This window comes from Numenius arquata, chromosome 18, assembly GCF_964106895.1.
Source record: "Numenius arquata chromosome 18, bNumArq3.hap1.1, whole genome shotgun sequence".
Lineage (NCBI taxonomy): Eukaryota > Metazoa > Chordata > Aves > Charadriiformes > Scolopacidae > Numenius > Numenius arquata.
Genome location: NC_133593.1, coordinates 12759526 through 12780173, shown reverse-complemented (window position 1 = coordinate 12780173; position 20648 = coordinate 12759526). Strand labels below are relative to the sequence as shown.

The following is a 20648-nucleotide window of genomic DNA, read 5'->3' as shown; positions in this document are numbered from 1 at the left end:
TAACATCTCACTGAAGGGGAACTACTTCAGCTGAAGTTATGGGGGTCAGTTCTTTGGGAAAGGCAAACGTGCTTTCTCCTTCTACAGACAGTGATGAAATTCCATACAAGATGTGAATCCTCCTATCTCTGTAACACCTCTCCTTGCGGGGAAGGAGGTGGCTGTGAAACCCTTCAGACTAACAACACTAGAAATTTGCAATTTAAAACTTCAGCTGACTGCAGTGTTGCAGCCTTAAAATTCTACTCATGTCAGAGGGGTTAGCTGTTCCAAGAAAAACGGAGAGGCCCTCCTCCCTCCATGACAGGTACATGTTTTAGGAGTGAATGAGAGAGGATTGCACTAAATAATAAAACCAAAGTAGTTTGCTGACAGCTTTCTGGATTTAAACACATTTTCCTCTGTTTCTTCCAGCACCTCAAAGACAATAAATGCATCACATAATGCTATAGATGACTCAGTTTACTTTTCTTTCTGGCATTCTGCGTTCACAGCTTGTCTGTGGTTCCGCTCCATCTGATGTGTGTTTATGGGCCGTCTACCAGACCCTACCAGTGCCGACCGTAATTTTCACCTCACCAAGAACACTGATTAAACAGGGTCTGGGCCAGGTTATTCTAAAAGCCCCAAATTTAGTCCAAAACACATTTCAAACACACTGTACTCTTCTGTATTAGGATTGAGAGCTAATTCTACAGCAGATTCTACCACCACCATTCCTTATAGCCACTAGAAATGTATTTAACCTCTATGGCTACATTTCTCCATATTTAAAAGCAAGGTAATTATTCTTGCCTTTCTGGCAGGCAAGACTACAGGATTAGTTATTTAATACTTGTATAAAACAAAACAATACAACAACAAAACCCAAAACCACAGAAAACAAATCCAACAAGCAACAACACACCCTGATAAACCCTGAACTTCCACCAAATGCAACTGCACTGGAAGTCCCTGCAATTTAAAGTTGCTTCTAATTAAAAGTGGTGTTTCCAAAAGCCTGCCCAGAAGACTTTTTTCTGACAGTCATCATATGAAAAAGTGACAGTTTTTTAACATCTAAGCTCACAACAGAACCAGTACCACAGAAACATTAGTTTTGTGTCATGAAAAAGGATTATTCAGGGCCACGACGCACCACCTTCCAGTGAACCACAGTATTTATCTTTAAGAGAATACTGGAACAAGAACCCCAGGACTCCTCATCACCTGCTCACAAACATCTTTTGGTTATCTACCTGCAATGCACTAAACAAAACACTTCCTGGGATTGCTTGTGTGCCATTCCTTTGAAAATCTTGTTCTAAATATACTTTTAAAAGTGCAGAGCGTGGCTTCTTTTTCCCTAATGCATCAAATTGCAGGTTGCAGGGTAGTTCTTTGCTTCACACACACACAAATGTCATAGATAACACCAGGATTCTAGTCATTGTTTTAATCACAATTTCTATTCTAATGTTAAAGTAGCTTTCTATCATATAACTGGGCTTCTTTCAAAACTGCTTTCTCACTTCAGTTGAGAAAGAAAAAAGCACAGTATCAATTTGCAGTACTAGAGATTACAGAAACGATGACGCACAGATCAGTCTGTGGAAGCATACAAGGTATTCTTTTCTTTAAGACATACCAATGCGCACAGTTCAACTGTCTTCTGAACACTCCTGCACTGCCAAAAGTTCAGGCTGCAGCAATATTAGAACGTATAGTGTCTTGTTTTGAAAATCTGCACCTAAAAGTACAGTTTTAGCATAAAAGAATGAAAAGGTCTGGAAAGAAAAAGAAAAAAAAAAAAAGAAAAAAAAAGGCAAAGGGGAGTCAGGTGGTTTTTTTCTGCTTTGCAGCACAAGTGAGGAATTTCAATGGATCTTCAGCACTGTGCTGCCCAAAGAAACACAATTCCCTGAATTCAAAGCAGTCCCAGAGTGGGGGCAGGCCGGGGGGCCCTGTGTCATGCATGTGGATTGTGTGAGGGGATGAACACATGCCTTTATTTCAAGAGATGTGCTGAGCACATGGTTTGGAAGATAATCAGATTTTGGGTCTACATATTGCTTAGGTTAAATACCAGAGACTGAAATAACAGGGGGACCTTCTCTGTCGTGATGACAATATAAAGGGTAAGACTATTCAGCAGCTAAAGCTCTGTCGGAGACAGAAATGGACAGTATGACCTACTAGAGAAAATGACAGAAATTTAATTTAAAACTGAAATGAAACTGATTACGGAGAAATTATGTGTTTTACTATTTACTGGAAGGGCTTTAATGAGGTAAAATAATAACATGGTTTTGCTGGACTGAACCTCTCTGATGACATTATAAACATTTTAGAGATTTTTCCAGCTGTCTTGATTCATACCATCATTATACCAATTTATGCTAATTGTATCATTACATAAATTACAGTAACAATAAAGGTACTCAAATTCCATACAGAGTCGGAAACCAGTGTGCTGTAATAGCTTACACTGTACCAGCCAGCAGTGCAGTCAGGAAAGGTCAGGATGGGATAAGATTAAAAACTTTCTGTTCATTTGTTTTGTCTTGTTTTTTAATTAACCTGCAAATGCATCAGCTACAGAGTCCACCAGGCTTCTCAAACCTGAAACAAGGAGGGGAGACATAGGAACAGGAGAACACACTGAAATCTCATTCCCCAAGGTCGGGCCCTGTGCAGGCACCCAAACTAACCAGTCAGTTGTGGGTAGGTGGTAGTAGTGGTGATTTAAAAAGTGTTTCCCATTTCCTCTCCAGGGAAATTTCTTGACATTTTAACATAAACTCTGCTCAGGAGCTGTAATCCAGGCTTTGACAAACACCTTTCCTAACTTTCTACAGGTTTGTAGTCTGACACCAGCAACAGAAGTATCAAGGATGGAAAGAACAAAATTAATGCTATTAATTTCAACTGCGACAAGTCAAATGAAAAGAATACGTCTCTCATTCTCTTTGGGGGGAAAGAAAGCGAGAGAGAGAGGCTGAAGCCTTGGAGAAAGTAAACCCTGTCAACCCAATCTGAAAACTGAAAACGGAAAATCCCATGTCTGGATGAAAATCTGAGACAAAACAGCATCCTGGAGACACATCTTGTAATCTGGGGCTAACTCAGCGAACTTGGAATATCTGGTAACCTTAATTAAAATAGGTGGCCAAATGTAAGTGCTGTGAATAATTTGATTTCACTGAGATCATATTGGATACTCAATGTGGAAACTGTGACCTCATTATTAAACAGCTATGTCAACAGGTGAGTAAAATCAGAAACTGACACTTATCTATTGCTGATCAAATGCTGAACTGTGAGGAAGACAGCTCACAGTCCTAAATTAAAATGCAACCACACTGCAGAAATTATACTGCTTTTCAGTCTGGCAGTCAGTATCCAGGAAGAGTGGCTACCACCTCAGCCAACTGATTTAATGACCAGGGAAGAGATTTACCAAGTTTTTCTGGAGACAGAAACATACGCTGCTACCACAAATACTAATGAGCAAACATCTCTGGCAGGGATTGTTTTGGACTCAAATTCCCACTGGAATTGGTATATATGTTGCACATGTTCCTCAGTGATTTACGGAGATGTCAAGCAAGTTGTGTGTCTGTAGCCTCGCCTGAAATAACTCACTGCCCAAACAGTCTCTTCATGTGGAGTACATCAGGTCTCAAGATCAGCCACCACCATGAGAGGAGAGCCTGGTGAAAGGAAGAGCTTAGTGATTTAACACCCCAAATCAGCCACAAAAAGCATCAGTTCATTCTGTGACAAAAAAGTAAGTAAATAAGTACCCTGAACCTAGGAGAAAATAATTCGCACCATCATTCCCAAACTTCTGAGAACATGAGGTACAGTTCAAGCCTGTACTAAGAATCAAGCCAGGCCTTCTTTTTTTTTTTTTTTTCTCCAGACCATTTCAAACATCCCTAATATTTTGCCATGTTAATTAAGGAGGAATTTAGAATAAAAGCAAGAGAACTTGCTTTAGGTACAAAGCATAAGGTGGTGATAGTCCCCAAAGAAAACTCTATTTCCATTATCACACTCCCATGAGAAATTAGGCCGTTTCTTGCCATCTGCTGTGCTATTACTAGCCGTTTATAATGACAAATACGTCATGAGAAATATGTTCAGATGAAGGCTGTAACATATGCTTTCTATTAACAAATGATAAAGAATATTGTAATACACTGCAGATGCAGTTTTGCAAACTGCACTGTTTAGAGGAAAATAATGGCACGCATCACTGAGCCCAACCCTGTTCTGGAAGCCACAACGTGAGATGGTGCCTGTGTTAACTTCCCCCGTTTTCTCACACACGCGCTGCCAGATCTCCTACACGGCCACCGAGGAGCACTGCAGGAGAAGCCACACGCAGGGTTTAGTGGAGGATCCAGACTCCAAGTGGTCCTCAGCTCCAGTCCTCAGAGCAGCCCAGATGAGCTGGGCAAAGCGTGACTTCCAGAGGGCAAGGGGCCGCACGGAGCGACAGCATGTGCTCCTCAACACAGCTGCAGGAACAGCAAACAGCTGCTTCACCATCAACTCAGTGAGAGCCAGGGACAATTGTTCCCAGAGAGAACTGCGATAAAAGAAAACACCCTCATTAACACCACTCATTTCTATCAGCCCATTTTCTTTCTACAGCAAGCAATGCGAAAGTGCAGAAAGATCAGCAGCACAGCGACACGTGAACACACGCCTCAAAGTGGGGCACCAGCAGCAAAGGAACCCTAGCAATGCCAGGCACAGCACTTTCACTCCTATAGCACTCAAACTTTAACAGCAACACCTATTGTACACCTCTTCAAGTAGAGATGGGAGAAGGAAGTCCAGAGCACAAAGCACTGAAGGCTTCTACGCCCCAAATCGAGTCACGTCGTACTGTCCTAGATGAGCTCTCACTTATATGCGCAGCTTCACCCTCCAATTCTCCACCTCTGCCACTCCAGCCAGTGCTATAAGGTGCTATCTAATGTGTTAAATAATGTTACAGGTACTTTCTTGGTACATTTTCACAATCCACGTTCAAAATAAAACATTTAAAACAAAACTCAAAAGAGTCTCTCCACACCCATCTCCCTTCTCAACATAATGTAACACCAGACCTGTGCTGGGTAACATTTCTATTCTATTACTATCTCCAGTTGCTGAACAGCCTCGGTACAAAGACAGATGAGAAGAACTTCAACTCACGTTGTTTTTCCTGTAGAAAGCCAGATGAACAAAATGCAGACTCTTCACCTGCAAAAGGAAAAAACACAGTGTGAATCAGGATTGCTTTACGTGAACATCAAACTCTTTACTGTAATGCAGTAAATATTTTGCAATTGACCACCATGCTGATTTCTAAAATTCCCATTGGCTTCAGTGGGAATAGCTCAGCATATGACAAACTTGAAAACTGCTCCAATCTATTCATCAAAATGGTTAGTCTGGAAGCCAGATTTTACTCTTCATTTCAAGAAAGGCATCATAAGCAATGAAACCATAGCTAGGAATCCATTTGGTTACCTGTAGAATTAGCCACTGAATCTTTAAATAACTAAGAATTAGTATAACTTATCTAGCAACACAAAATAGATTCTTATTCCAAATATTTAACTAGCAGTGTTTTCAAGAATGTCTCTGTCCTTCCCTTCCCTCCCACAGTCCACCTGTCCAAGGAAAGTTGCAAGTACGAGTGGATTTTCTCAGCTATAAATACAAAAACCTAAAATATAGAAACAAGGATATGGGAATAGAAGGGCCTTTCATTTAGTTTGTGCATATGGATAAAGGTCTCCTACAGCACTCGGGTCACTTCTCCCATTTTCTGCCATGGAGGGTAGACACCTTTGCACTGCACCACTGCAGAAATGACCGACCCCTGAGGAACGCCACTCGTCACCGGTCTCCACTGGGACACTAAGCCATTCCTTGACCGCAACTTTTTGAGTGTGGCCATCCAGCCGATGGTCTGTCCATCAAATCCTTGCCTCTCCAATTTAGAAACAAGAATGTTGTGTGGGACAGTATCAAATGCTTTGCACAAGCGCAGGCAGATGATGTCAGTTGCTCTTCCCTTGCCCACCAATGTCAGAAACTCATCATAGAAGGCCACTGAATTTGTCAGACACAACTTGCCTTCGCCTCTATGCTCTAACGGAGTGTTAAGTATGCTCAAAAGAGGCATACTTTCATATGAAAATATTTTTATATTTTTCCAGATATTTTCATCACACAGTAACTTCTACAGAATCTGCAAAAAATTGCGACTTCTCTGGGCTGGAATTAAAAGATGAACTGCAGTTACTCTAGTCGCATGCTACCAGCTATCACAATGCTACAAAAAAAATTAGCGAGCGCTTCTTTGGGCAGTGTTGAAAACAGAATAAAATTCACCTTACTTCCCCACAAGGGATTGGTAACCCCAGTAGAAATTAACGTGTCTGTTCACCAGAGAAAGTATCTGCAGGTGAAAATACGATTCACAAAGTTACCTCTAGTGTCACATTCCGGTACACAGTCATCACACACACACTTATCTTCGCGGATCTGTGTTCCTGAGGTGTCAGGGGGCGTTTCGTACAGTTCTGTTCTCTCTGGGATTCCATCGCTGATGGGGTCAGCATCAGACGACAACACAGCAGAACAGAGCTGTGAGGTGTCGAGGGACTCCTCCCCACACACCCAGTCCTGCACCATCAGCTCCCGCAGTGCCAGCAGGCTTTACGCTGTGCATGACTTTCTCTGTTCTAATCACCTGAATTCATCTGACAACATCACCATACCACCGGAACAAACAATGATCACGCTCCACTTCAGAACATGGCTTTTGCCCCAGCAAGAATACAGTGAAATTTAACTTCAGAATAGAAAAATCAGTTTTTTTAATTTTTTTTTTTTTTTTTAATGCCATGGCAAACGTACCACCAGTGTGAGCAAAATTATGTGAAACTTGAGAAAGCAGGGGGAGAGGAAAGGTGGTAATATAGCTGCAGATGGTGTGACTCTCTGGATGAGCACGGCAGCCAGGGAGACTCAAGGCCTGGTGGAGCGGATAGAGAACACACGCTGATTTCAGCATGTGGACTGGATCTTAATACAGGCTGAAAAAAGGAAACGGGAACCTATGGAGGGACTACGAGGAAAGCAATACTCTCTGCAGCAGGACTTGGCTCTCAGCTAAAAAATACCTTAGCAACCAGTTTAAGCTTCCTCCATTTTCATGCATTTGCTGAGCCGTACTCTAGAACGTACAGCATCAAAAATTAAATGACAGCAGTTGCAGAACACTGGTAACCTGCCCTCATATAAACTGTTACCATGGATGATTTGCAGAAATCCAATTCATTACTTCTCTGTAAAACCTGCTGCTAGAAGTAAATCTGTTCTTTATACGAGCCATCTGATGTGTTTTGGAATGCTGCTGACTATTCTAGTTTCCATCCTTCCCTTCCACCGCTCACTCCACTAAGCCAAATTTTCTGTTTGCCATTCTTCACATTATTAGGCAGTGGCAGATGCTATTGCAATAAATTTAATAGCAGTGTAAACACTACAGTCAGCTATGTACAAACATCCTTTAATTAACTACATGACTCTAGGAGGACATGGCAAGGAGGGGGAGATCAGATGCTACTGGGGGGACAGAAGAGAGCAATTTGTGTACACAACACTCACTGTGGACAAGACTAGGCAAGGCAGCCTTCAGAGGAAAGAGAAACACTAGCACAAGGTAAAAATCACTATACTGAAAGCAGAATCATGAGAGTGTAGAGAGTTTTCTGTTATATTGAGTGTTTTGACCATTGCATAAATGTTGGAGAACCTTTGAGATGCAGATGTAGCAAAGGAGACTGAATCAGTGAGCCAACAAAAAATGAGACCGGATGAAGAACTTGCTAAAAACATCTTAGCGTGCACCCAGTCCTGCACAGAAACACTGCTGTCCTTAGGACTTTAATGGATCCACCTCAACATGGCTCATAATTCCAGATACTGCGGGTTCACATCCACATCACAACTGACCAGTATCTTAACGAAAAGTCTAAACGACTCAAGGCAAAAAACTAACCATTCCCATTTAAGTGGAAAATGCTGATTCACAGCCAAGTTGGCACATCTGCAACATTTCCTCTTTATTCTCTTGACGTAATCATCAAATCTAACCTTTTTTTAAAAAATATTAGAAACGCAAAATTCAATAAAGCAATTAAGACCCACATACAATTAGGCTGAAAAGAGATTAGTTGATTCCATCTCTACAGGTTTTATACACAGGAAAGGATCAAGAAGGAAGTGTATGTATTTCACATTATTATATAAGGAAATTATACAAATTATACAAGGAAAGAAAACAAGAGAGGAAAAAATCAGGCCAATCTTGCCTAAAAAACTGACCTTAAAAATCAAATTAACACTGCCTTCCTGCCATACTTTGCCGTTAACTCAGGGCTGATTCCTAGCATCTTGGCAGTTTTCCTTGCCAAAGGTGTACTTAACCATTGCATGGGGAGCTGCAGTCTCTTTTACTCACAGAAGACCTTTCTCCTTTCCCAGACGCCTTCTATGTCACCTTTCAGTGAAAAGGCAGTGCAAGAAGAGCAAAGCCTTGCAGCCTTTGCCTAGAAGAAACCTCCCTGGCATTTCTGGTAAGACGGCCGGGAATCAGAGCTCCCCAGGAATGGCTGTTGGCTCGCTGAGGACAGGCAGAAAACCAGAGCGCCACAGACAAAAGCAGAAGCTCAACACAAGAAAAACCATAAAGCTTGTATGTTTTATTAGATCTGATGCAAAAAAAATAGAGGCCTGAAGCTGCAATGTAGCTTGCACAAATTTATGCACAGCAGCTCTGTCTGTGGCGATGATCCAGAAAATGCCAGCTGCTTCTGCTTACCAGCTAGGAGGGTAGAGGTGAATAAAATTCCCCAGTGTGGAAGTTACGGGCTCAGGAGGGACAATCTGACAATCTACCAAAGCTGCAGAACAACACAGCCTTTTTCTCACTGCAGTTCAACGTAAATAATGCTGATTCATGTTCACGGATGGTTGACGATGGTCAGCCAGCAAAGCCGAGACACATTGACATTGCCCATTCCTTGACAGCTGCATGTTTCTTCTACTCTTTAGAAAAATAAGATGGCTTGGCGGGGAGGAGGTGACAAAACGAAGGGTGAAGAGCAGTAAAGCCTGCTGTCTGTATACAGAGACTGAATCACAGCAGGATTGCTACTCTCCAGCTGCAATGGCAAGCACTTATTTTCTCCCTATGGAGCTCTGTTGTTATTCATCCACTTTAGATGTTCCTGGATTCCCTCATACTTTAATTTGTGTGTGAGAAAAAAAAAAAAAAAAAAAAATGTTAAACTCATGTAACACTTTTCAGCTCTTAGGTCCACATTTTAAAAACAACAAATAGAAGAAAAGATGGGCAACTGAGGGGGACAGGACAACCCTGCTACTTCTGTGCCCTTATTTTAAGTCTTACACAGGTTTTGTCTCAAACAAATATGCTTTGACCTCACAGGTAATGTCTACTCCAGTATTTTTTCCCCAGGATTTCACCACGCAAGTTTAAGTTTACATGGCAATTACTAGCTTGGATTGATTTTTTTTCTGTAACAAGTATATGCCTGGTTTGCCAGTTAAAATGTATAGTAACTCATTTCCTGCTATAAAGCATATATTGGATTCAAAGTATACAAATAGTCTCTGCTGTATTTGCAAAGACTTCTTCACCTCACCTTCACTGCACTGTCAAGAGCACAAAAACAAACAAACAACTTGAACCTCACAAATGTTAACAATATATACTTAAAATAAGGATATGAACTCAAGATAGCTGGAGGAAATGCAAAGCACTGAAATCCAACAGGCTGAATGTGTTCCTAGTGCTCAGTACACGCTATTGTCCTTAGTGTAATGGACAGATACTTGACACCAGGAATGAATTTAAGCATTTTCACGCATCGTAGTCATGCATTTTTGTGCCACAACCTGGAAGGCATCTGCATCAACATAATTTATGCAGCTGTATGAGTTTTTAATTCAGCTTGATTGCTATTTGTGTTATTTTCTGTAACGAAAACTTAATAAATTGAAATGCTGCTGCCAGTTTTTCTCCAAAGACTTATTTCTACCTCTGATGATAAAGGTTGTGCTGATCAAGTGCTCTCAGTCATACTTATCGAGAATCTAAGATTGAATTAAATTACATACTTGCCTTTTATAAAGTTCCTGAGGACCTTGTCTGTCTCACATTAGAACTGTAGCATTGCTTAAGTAGTGTCCAGTGGGTCTTCAGCTGTGCCCAGAGCATACTCCATCTTCTCATACATCTTCATTTGTTGAAAGAGCCCACAATTATGTGCTTTATTAATCAATTTATTAAAGCATGAAAAAGAATCAGTACTCTGCTCTCTGCACAGGCACAAAACCACTGGCCCTAGAGACCGATTGAACTGTAACGCAGCTCCCTGCAACCAATCAATGGACCCATCGTTCTCTGAGAGCCATAAGAAAATCCAGCTTTGGGGGTGGGAGGGCAGGTGGGGAATTTTCCCTTAATCAGCAGACCATATTCCTCTCATCCTTCCGTTGAATAAGTGAAGTACCCTGGGAAAGAAGCCATATATGACATCTTTCTCTTTTCTACAGAATGTTTTTAAAGAGAGAATCCAGCTTTACCTGAACTTTTAATTTTTAACTACAAACAACTGGGCTAAGGTTGAAATATCTTTCTACTGTGCCACAGAAAACAACACAGTCTTCCTTCAGACATCCTCCTTCTTCCCTCTTTGCCTTTATAATTTTATCTGATGGTTGATAATCACAGACTTTTCTAAAATTGCTGAATTGGTTAACACTATTCAGTCTTGTTAAGCCATAACAAAAGCATGGTACAATTATCTGCACTAACAATACTACGATACAACCTATCAGCATTTGGCAGATGATTCCATGACAATAAGATACACATGCAAGCACATGCAAGGAAATGAAGAAAAAATAATAATAAAAAAAATAAAATCAACAAGTAGCTAATCGATAGGACTAAATCTGAGAGCATAAGGTGGCAGAGGAAAGAAGTAAATGTACGTAATTGCTTCGTCTATTTAGAAAACGAATGTATTTAGCAGGGGTGGATCAGGGAAAACTTCTAACTGGCAGCGTGCATTACAGCCAGAACTCAATTTTCTTTTGCGTTACTGAAGCAGTGAAATCACACTCCAGTGTAACGAGATATGGTATGCGTAATATTGGCCCAGACTTGTGCCAGCCCAGTTCTTAACAACTTCAGTCCTTGCCTGACATCTCTACTCAGGAATGGTCACATCAGCACAACGAACCAAGACCCAGAAGCAGCACACATGGAATGCAGACGTATCTCACACATGGGCCGACTCGTCCAGTGCTTTACGTCGGGCTCACTGGCTCTAAAGCCTCTTCTAATGGCTGTGTGTGAATACAAGTGAAGTAAAAGAATGGATGAAAAGTCTTTCTTTTACAAAACATCACAGAGAATTAGATTAAATGAAAACAGAAACCCCTTGTATGAAGAGAATGAACTATGAGTCAGGGGACTGCTTCATTTCTTTCTGCACAGGTCTTCCATGCCACCCCGGGTCTCACATTCTTTTTGCTGCAGATATTCAACATTTTAGTGGCCAGCTCAGCCCAAGCCACGACAATAATGCAAACAACAATCTCTTTACTCTTAAAAGCAGTTTTCTTACAACTCTCTCCTGAGTGCCCAACACAAAGGGCACTATGAGAAAACCAAACAAAACCATTCTCATATGATGGGTGCTGAAATGAAAACAAGCATTCTAAATCTTTGCCAGCCCTGGAAGAAATAGAGAAATATCTGCAAGAATGCAAGGATAGATGGCTCTTGGCAAGTCATTTAGAAGACTAAGTCAGATTTGATGCAATACTGTATCCATTTTTCTTGCTACTTTGTAGCAGAGAAAATGGCATATTTAAAACACATATAGTATCTCTTACAAATTGTCACTTCAAGTGAAGTAAGTTACCAAGCAAGGTGAGGCCTTGATACCACTGTTAAGAGCACATGCAAAAGAGAAGTTTTTTCTTCTCTCATTATCTTTCTAACAATTGTAAATATACTGTGTGTATTGTGTTTACCTGTCACTTAAATACTATCAAAATAAAACATTCTTATGGTAGGTAATCAAGAAGTTTGTGACTCAGATAAATATGACTTTGATATACCTATATACTAAAGTAGACCTGCTTACAGCTATCCTCAGGATTGACTACATGTAGCAAATCCACAAAGAAAAGCCTCCTGAAAAGGGTCTTAAAATGGACAAATCGAACAAATTCTTTAAAAAGTTAGATTAATTAACAAGCACCATTGTACATGAGCCCCATACCACCTATGGATAAGGAAGTCAAGTCCTTCTCTCCCCCTAAAGTAAATGAGGTCATTTAAATTTTCAAACGACTAGGCAATTTAGGAGCCAAAGTAACAATTAAAGGAAGACTGCTTAGGCTTTTGTCCTATGTCCCAGATTCTTACTGGTGTATCAGTGCCCATTTTCCACTCATTTCAGTGGCATGTAGCTACCTAAATGTTTACCTAAAATGGCCTCAAATACTCCTGAAAGTATGTGTCCCCTTGAGAATTCCAGATAATGATTTGCTGACTTTAGGGAGCAAAATAACCCAGTGATAATGACCAACAAGTCTCATGTATGTTGAGCACAGGACACATGCAATGCATAAGCTGTGGTCTTGTAATCTGTCTCACAGTTGTTGAGTTGTCCAACATTGACTTCCCACTGAAGTCAATAAATTTGTATTATCTGGACTGCCAGAAAAGCATTCTCCTGAAAGAGATCATTGCGATTCATTTTGCAGCTCTAAAATACTACTTACATGTCTATGTGAATCTTTTAACTATGGGACGCTGTTAATAATATTTCTATTGAGTATTTACATGATATCTGACAATGGATTGCTTCAGTAGTCAGATTTTCTTGTTCACTTTAAATTAGTATGTAAGGCAAACTAAACGTTACCTTGATTTTCTTCCAGCTTCCCAATTGTTTCTATCTGCTCAACAAGGTCGTTTGAGTTCCACTGGCTCATGCCTATGAGAATGGCACTTTTTCCTTCCACCATCTCTTCTATAGGAAGAAAAAGGAGAACAGAACAAATTGCAGTGACAAACAGGAGAAAAAAAAGACAGGGCGAGAACCAACAACTGAGAGAGAAATAGACACTCACAGTCTCTAATGGGAACAGATAACAGCTTAGCATATGCAGGAAAGCTGCTTTCTTACTGATATGCCCCACAGCGTACCTACATGCTTCATAGATTGTGAGCCTGAAAACCATAGAAAAGAGAGGACTGCCCAAATTTTTGCTCTTACCTTGAGCTGTGACCTAAAAACAAAGTTTATAATAAGTCACTTTGAGTGTTTAATGTCAAGTAACAGAATTAGTCAGAATTCTTTCCTGTTCTTGGAAATCATCTTTTTCTTCTCTTTTACTTCAGAATATTCAAAAGGCAGAGCAGAGGGAAGAATGGACATAGAGACCAGCTTAAGGCATGTTTTTTCCCCCTTTTATCAAAGCCACCTGTGCTACACAAAGCTTTAAAATTTCATCCAGGGACACAGAGACATAATGGAATGGCACCAAGCCCACAGCCCAGAGAACAATCTCTTTTACTGGGATCCCATCCAGGGAGGGGGGCGGGAAAAGCTGAAAGCACAAAACATGAACTGTAGATATTCTCTGTCTCTTAAAAACAAAAAACAAAAAAACAAACAGGCCTAGAAGCTGTTGGAAAGCATTTTCCTTCAAATTAACAGCTATTTGGCAGGAAGGTTGCATTAGTCCTTTCTGAATAAGTTTACTAAAAGCATTTCAGCCTGGCTGTATATAGCCCAGAATGGTCTTTGTACCTAGGGTGAATGCACAGAAAAAAAATGTTAAATGCTCACAGAAGGAAGGGAAACTGGGGAAACAACCCACTCTGAATTTTGTTATGACTTTCAACCTCAAACAAGCATCATCAATGAATGGGAAAAAGAAAATATTACAGATAAAAGGTACTCTACCTCCTCACCAGACTGTATACAAAAATGTCAAATCTCTACTTCACTTTTTCTAGCACAAAATAGATTATCACACCTCTGTAGTCGGTTCCTTAAAGAGGCCCAGAAAATGTCAGAAGCAGGAAGGAGCTGCTGGCTCCTGCCCCCCAGGGGGGCACAAGGACCAAAATCTGTGAGGCACCGGCTGCAGCACGGGATGTAGGTCAAACTATTTTTCATAATGCAAACCAAGACAGACTCCAGGGTGTTCCAATTTGACAGGCAGTCCTGACCCCCATAAACAATCTACATTTTCAAACACAATTTCACTTCACAGCACCGGAGTCTTCTCTTGCTACTCTGTCCCTCTCTGGCAAACTGCAATGTCACAACATACGTTAAAAGAAACAGCCACGTCAGCCTCAGGGGTTAAAATATCAAAAATACTACAGAATATTGTGTGTGTGTACTATGCGTGTAGCCAGAACACTTGCACTGCAGGAAGGCTTTGTGAGGTGAGAACTTGCCCCAGGACAGAGGTGACTCTTTTTGGCAGAGCCCCCACCTCATGCCCAACCCCAGTGCTTGCAGCCTTCCCCAGCCCCGGCCACACACATCAGCCAGGAAATGAACAGACCATGCCCTCCGTGCCCAAACTGTACCAAAATTGGGATTCTTGAGACTTCCTGATACTTTGCCCAGAAAGCCACAAATTCACTGAAGTCTTTCACCATCATTGAGCCATTGGACCATTTTGTTTCCTGGCTATGATGGTGTCTGCTCACAGACCAGCAACGTGAAAACAAACCAACCGCTGGCATTACAGAGGAGCTCTCTGTGCATATGGAATTTGTATTGAAAAAAAACCATTCAAGGAACTATAAACACTGCATCTGTGTCAGTTATGTATAGTTCTTTTTGTGGCAATTGCTCCTATTTTGCTTATTGTTAACTCACAAAGTTTTGTTAACCTTCATTGGGTTTGATGGGCGCTACCACAATCAAATTAACAAGATGGTAGTGCTTCAAGTGGTTTAATTTAAAGCTTTCTGATGGTTTATACTTTTCTTTTTTCTTTAAAAAACACAATCATGGACTCTTGTGATTGTTTTACAGTGTGATAGCAGTTTTCTTCTGTAAACGTTTTTCTTCTTCCATGTAAACACGGAAGCAGGGCTCAGTCCTGCTACAACTGAGAACTTTCTGCCTAATGACTGCATGCCACCTGGAAAGCAAGATATAAAGTACAGTTGGGCAAAATAAAACAGTAAAATATTACTCCTCCCTTCCTCTGTGGATTTCACTAAATTAAGTAGCCAGCCAGGGCAGATGAATCTACAGTCAAAACACATACAGCTGCTCCATCTCAAACACAGGGGCTCGACTCTCTGTTTACAAGGCTGTCACAGCCAGAAATTTCTTTGTTTGAGGAACTGGGGTTTGACCCCAGCTGTTTTTCAGAATGCAAAAGCAGCTCACTAATGTTATGTGTTAATTGTGCCCACTGCTGTGCCCTCTGCCTCCTACTCCAGGCTGTCTCTGAAGTGCAAATTACACAGGGGTAGATGTAGAGTCTGGGACAGCTTCCAAATTCTCCCATAAAGAAACACAGTGCTCAGCTCCAGCTGCACTGTGCGGAAAGCCCTTTCAGCTGCAAGAATATCAAGCACTGATGAAGCACTCTGTATAAATAACAGAGAATGGGTGAGAAATACAGGTAAGAAACATGACAGGAAGCGTAATGCTGGAGACAGAATAATGGTCCAGGAGGTGACATCTCTCTCCTGGCCAGGTTCTTCTCACTTCAGCACAAACTCCTCTGGTGCCACGTTTAACCCACTGATAATGCCAATGACTTTAGCCCACACATATGCTTTTCTCTACCAAAGATACAAGTTCCCTCATCACCCAGAGAGCTTCTGAGCGTAGAAATGCCTTCTGCCTCTTCTGCTAGTATCTATGCTTTTGTGCACATTTATTTTCCTGACATTTAACACTTTGTTATTCCTGAAAGGCTGTCTAGAAGAAAGCAGAGATGATACTAACTTAGGAAGAGCTGTGAATTCCCTTGAGGGTAGAGAGGCCATACAGATACCACGGATCTATTGGCTTCAGCTTTACATGAACAGCATAATAGAGAAGACAGTGCCGTAAGGCTCATTTTAAGAAGACAAAACTAATGACAGAAGTTTTTTATGCAGACTAAATAAACTCAGCCGGAGAAAATGCAGCAGCTGTATGCCACACCACATCTTCCATCTTTAGCAAAGCTGTCAGCAGGCTTTTGACTATAACAACTGCCACAGTTACACTCTCAGGAAACAAGGAAAAAAAATGCCCTCACATTGTAAAACAGAAGACTGACACAGAGATAAAGAAATGATGAAGTTATGTTTCTGATAGGTCAGATTCTCATCTGCTGGACTAGTTTAAATCCAGAGTACTGTTGAAATCAGAGTTCATTTGAATTTAAAGTAGGTCAGAAAGGGGCTACGGGATCCCCTGCAAACAGCAACCACCATTTCCATCTTATCACAAACATGATATCAACTGCAAACTTTGCTGCTTCTGAGGGAGTCCACAAAAAGCCCGAAATCAACTCGCAGGTGCTTTAATGATAACCATCATCAACAGCTTTCTCTTAAAGACCACTCTAATTTCCAGCCACCTGCCAGAAAAGATTTCTCATAGTTTACAATTGGAAAAATGAAAACCTAGAAATAAAATTAATAGTTTTATATGATGGAGAAAATCAGTGCCCTAAAATAGTCAGTAAAAAATAAATGGACCGTGGGTACATATGGTCTATCTCATACTGCCTCCTATGGAGTTTAATGCCCAAATGGAACTTCCCCTAAAATTTCCACTTGTTTTTTCATTTAGCAAAGTCACAGTTCAGCAACAGCAATATGGTATCCTGACTCTCTGAAGGAACGGACAGGAGCTCCTGCACCCCGGCTCTGAGGGCAGGAAAGATCCACATTTGCAAATGAGGTGTAGCCAGGTCTGACACTCGGGGAAACGGCAGCAACTTAAACTTAACTTAACTTTTGGCCCCCCCTTCTGTGCTGGGGCCAAACAGCAGGGTGAAGTCAACAGGGGGTAAGCTGGAATTTCTCTTTAGGGCTATATGATGGAAAGAAAACCCATTAGAAAAGTCATTTAAGAAAACTCATTAGAACTAGATTGTACTGGACTTCTCTGTCAGTCCCTCATCTTCTACACACACATCTATTCTTGCGTGTTAATAGCTTTTAAAAATACAAACAAAATGAAATCAGTCTTTTACATGCAAATATATTTGTAGGGGAGAGACTTGATTCCAGCAGTGACGCTGTTTTTCCAGTTTCTAAAACTTTTACGCTCCAAATAGATTAGAATTCCAGATGCTCTAGCTCTTCCTTGCTTGAAATGCTTCTGAGTGAAAACGTTTATGTTACTCATCTTAAACACAGAAAAATCCAAGGCCTGAGTCGTCTGTCAACTGCACTAATTTGTTTCCCTTAGTTCTTCTCAATTTCTGTCAGCACAAAGTACGAAGGAGGAGGGAGCAGCCTGTTTGACAACTGCACGTAGGATTAGATTTTGTCAGGGTTTTTTTTTTTCCTTTTTAATGAATTAAATAGCAGACTGAATTGGTGCACATACACTCATTTCCAGAGACCTCTCCTGACACACAGCAACTATTGGCCCTGTCTGCATCTCTTCCTAACACTCTTCAAGAGATTCCTCTTTCTTTGTGGATATGTATTTCATAAATTAGAAGGTACGACTCAAACACTGATTTAAGACATCACATTTTGATTTATACAGTTTTCTTATGGAATAAGATTTGGAAGTCTGCGCTAGGAATTATTTCTTCTCAAAATCAATCCAGACAGGCTGCTTTTCATAAGCTACTCACCTAGACAGCCTGCAGCTCCTTTTTATAGCCATGCTCTAACCCACATGTCAGCCTCAGAATTCCAGGATACATTTTGACCAGGGGGAACCACACACTCCTGTTATAGCTATGGCCTTGTTTCAGTATCACTGTGGCTAGAATCCTTCTCTCCTTATTGCTCAGAAAAATTAAGCACATTTCTGGAAGGTTGTAGAATTTACCCTTCCCAAATGGCGCTGCAAGCTGTCATGCTTCTAAGATCAAATATTCAACAACAGTTGTTCTCAGACGGGTTGTGGTAATCAGGCTAAGTTAGCTGAAGTTTCACAAGAGAGAACACATACTTATGACCATAATTTTAGATGTTGTAATCAGTGAAAGCAATTACTTATTGACTCTGACTATGAAGTGAAACTCTCCAGATAAGGCTTACAGTAGTTGTACATGTAAATTTTTGCAAATTTGGCCCTAGCCTGTCAAGTAACAATATTCAACCCCAAGCCCCTATTGCTATAGTCAATCCCTGGACTAGGCACTAGGAGAGACGTAGCAAGTCGAACTTAAGCACAGTGGTCATCACCTTATTTAATACCATGCTTTCTCCCTACAGCGACAGCTTTTCACAGTGCCAAACAGGTTCACTTCACTGAGTATCTGCAACTCAGAACAGCATCTTCAACACCAATCTTCACATGTGTCACAGGGCATTGCTTCTCTCACATTACACTTCAGCTACTTTTAATTCTGCCACAGCTAAAGCCCCTTCCCAAAAGAGCAGAATTCCTCCTGACCTGTAAAGCCAAACCAAGCTTGGAGACCTGATCAGCAAGAATGTAGAAAGCTTTTCTGTACTGGTGAATTAATTTATTGCTTACAAGTTCTCTCAGTGCAAGGAGACTTCCATAGACTGAGATGGATTTCAAGGGCATGGATTTTCATGAGACATGACACAAATACCTTGAGATTTTGGTTTTGCCTCCAAAACACAAGATGACTAGTTGCCACTCTTATGGTTAAAAAAGTAAATAAAATCTGTATCTATACACATACGCCACACACGGCCTCTCCCCAAAATCTCAGTTACACATCCACATTAGCTTTGTACCTATGACAATTTACAGCACTCATAATCTGATGTTAAATTCCCAAAATAATGAAGTATCCATCTGGGGAAAGAAAAAAACTCCAGGTGCAAGGATCATCTGAATACCAGCTGCAGTGTCTGTGCGCCTACCGATGACAACAAAGATTACAAGGGACAAATCAGCTTATAACATCCGTATTTCTTTCCTCTCTCTGTGCAGACAGCTGGAACATCCCTGTGCTAAAAGCCTCTTTCAGTTAAGATAGCCATTTGGTTCAGAACAAGGAGAAAATAATCAGTGCTCAGCAATGTATTTTCTGAAACATGCATTCATGTGCATGCACACACACAGCGCTCACAGCTCTTCACTGAGAGCTCTCAAATTCCTCTTCAAAGAGAGATAGGTTGCCAAATCCCAGCTCAGAAGTGCAGATGTGAGCTGATTTCAGGCTGGGCCTGAGCTGGCATTGTGACATCAGACAATACATAGTCTGGCTTTGTGCCTCAGCCTACCTATAAATTTTACAGGTATAAATACCTCTAAATTTTTTTAAAACCCTCTCGTTTATTTACCTTCCTGGGTCACTTACTTCTTTACTCTCCTGTAGATTACTTCTTGTTTCTCAGACACAGAACCCTCTAGAGCAGCCAAGTAGTTCTTACTGTAAGCCTAGCTGTACAGGAACAGGGAAGAAAACCGGTATTTGATGTGTATCTCATGCCTCAGCCTTCAAAAAGGCTCTGAACTGAATACATATCTTATTACAGGCAACACATGAGGGAATTTTGTTCCCCGCAATGTGCTTGGGTGTTGTTTTTTTAAAACAAAACAAACAAAAAAACCCCAACAAACCAACCTACCATGGCACGTCCTTTCCAATTAAGTCAGAAGGAACATCTGCACCACTTTCTGCACAGTGGCTGTAGCATGTTTGTACAGCCAGGGACTCTTTCCTAGCTGTGGTAAATCAAGAGGATACAAGCATGTTTCTGAAAGACCATGATGTCCACAGTCAACTTCACAGAGACAGAAGGATCCATTAAATCATTTCTGCAGACTTCCTGAACAAGCCATATCAAATAGTTTTGTCCTGCTATCACTGATCAACCAAGCACAAATCATTTGACTTTCATAAAAAATCCCATTATTCCAATGTCCATCTCCATTTAGAACTGCCCCATTTCAATGGACAGTTTTAGTGTTCTAGGTGAGGCCAGAATTTTGTGCCAAGTTTTCAAATTCCATTTTAATTTGAAAGTTTCTCTTCCCCTGTTTGATTGAGACTGTTCCCTACTGGGGGCAGGAGGGGGTGCTTAAAAAAAATAATCTGTCATAGAATCAGCTTGTCTTTCAAGTTTGAAGTTGTCATAAATTTTATAGCTACAGTAGGCAATTTAGAGAAAGGAAAGTGGAGAATAAGTGGTTTGCTACAAAAACCCAAAGGACATTCAACAAGTTTATTCCCTCACCCTGCACTGCTGACTTCCAGGTAACATCAGGACATAAGGACAGCTCAGTCTGACCTCAGTAGCCTACACTACGAAAGATCATACAGTTGGATTTCTGCTACACTAGTAGCAGAATTAATCCCCCCTTGCTGGTTCTGCTCTTCAGAAAAACAAACGAAACATC

General features: G+C 40.9%; 1 protein-coding gene across 1 annotated transcript in view; it reads right to left on the bottom strand.

Annotated features, from left to right (window-relative positions):
* PITPNM3 (PITPNM family member 3) overlaps positions 1-20648 on the bottom strand; it is a 73333-nt gene that overhangs the window by 38984 nt on the left and 13701 nt on the right. The window contains exons 3-4 of the mRNA XM_074160901.1: positions 13026-13133; positions 5191-5238 (exon numbers count right to left, since the gene is read on the bottom strand). Coding sequence (XP_074017002.1) covers positions 5191-5238; positions 13026-13133 — 156 coding nt within the window. The remainder of the gene's footprint in view (positions 1-5190; positions 5239-13025; positions 13134-20648) is intronic.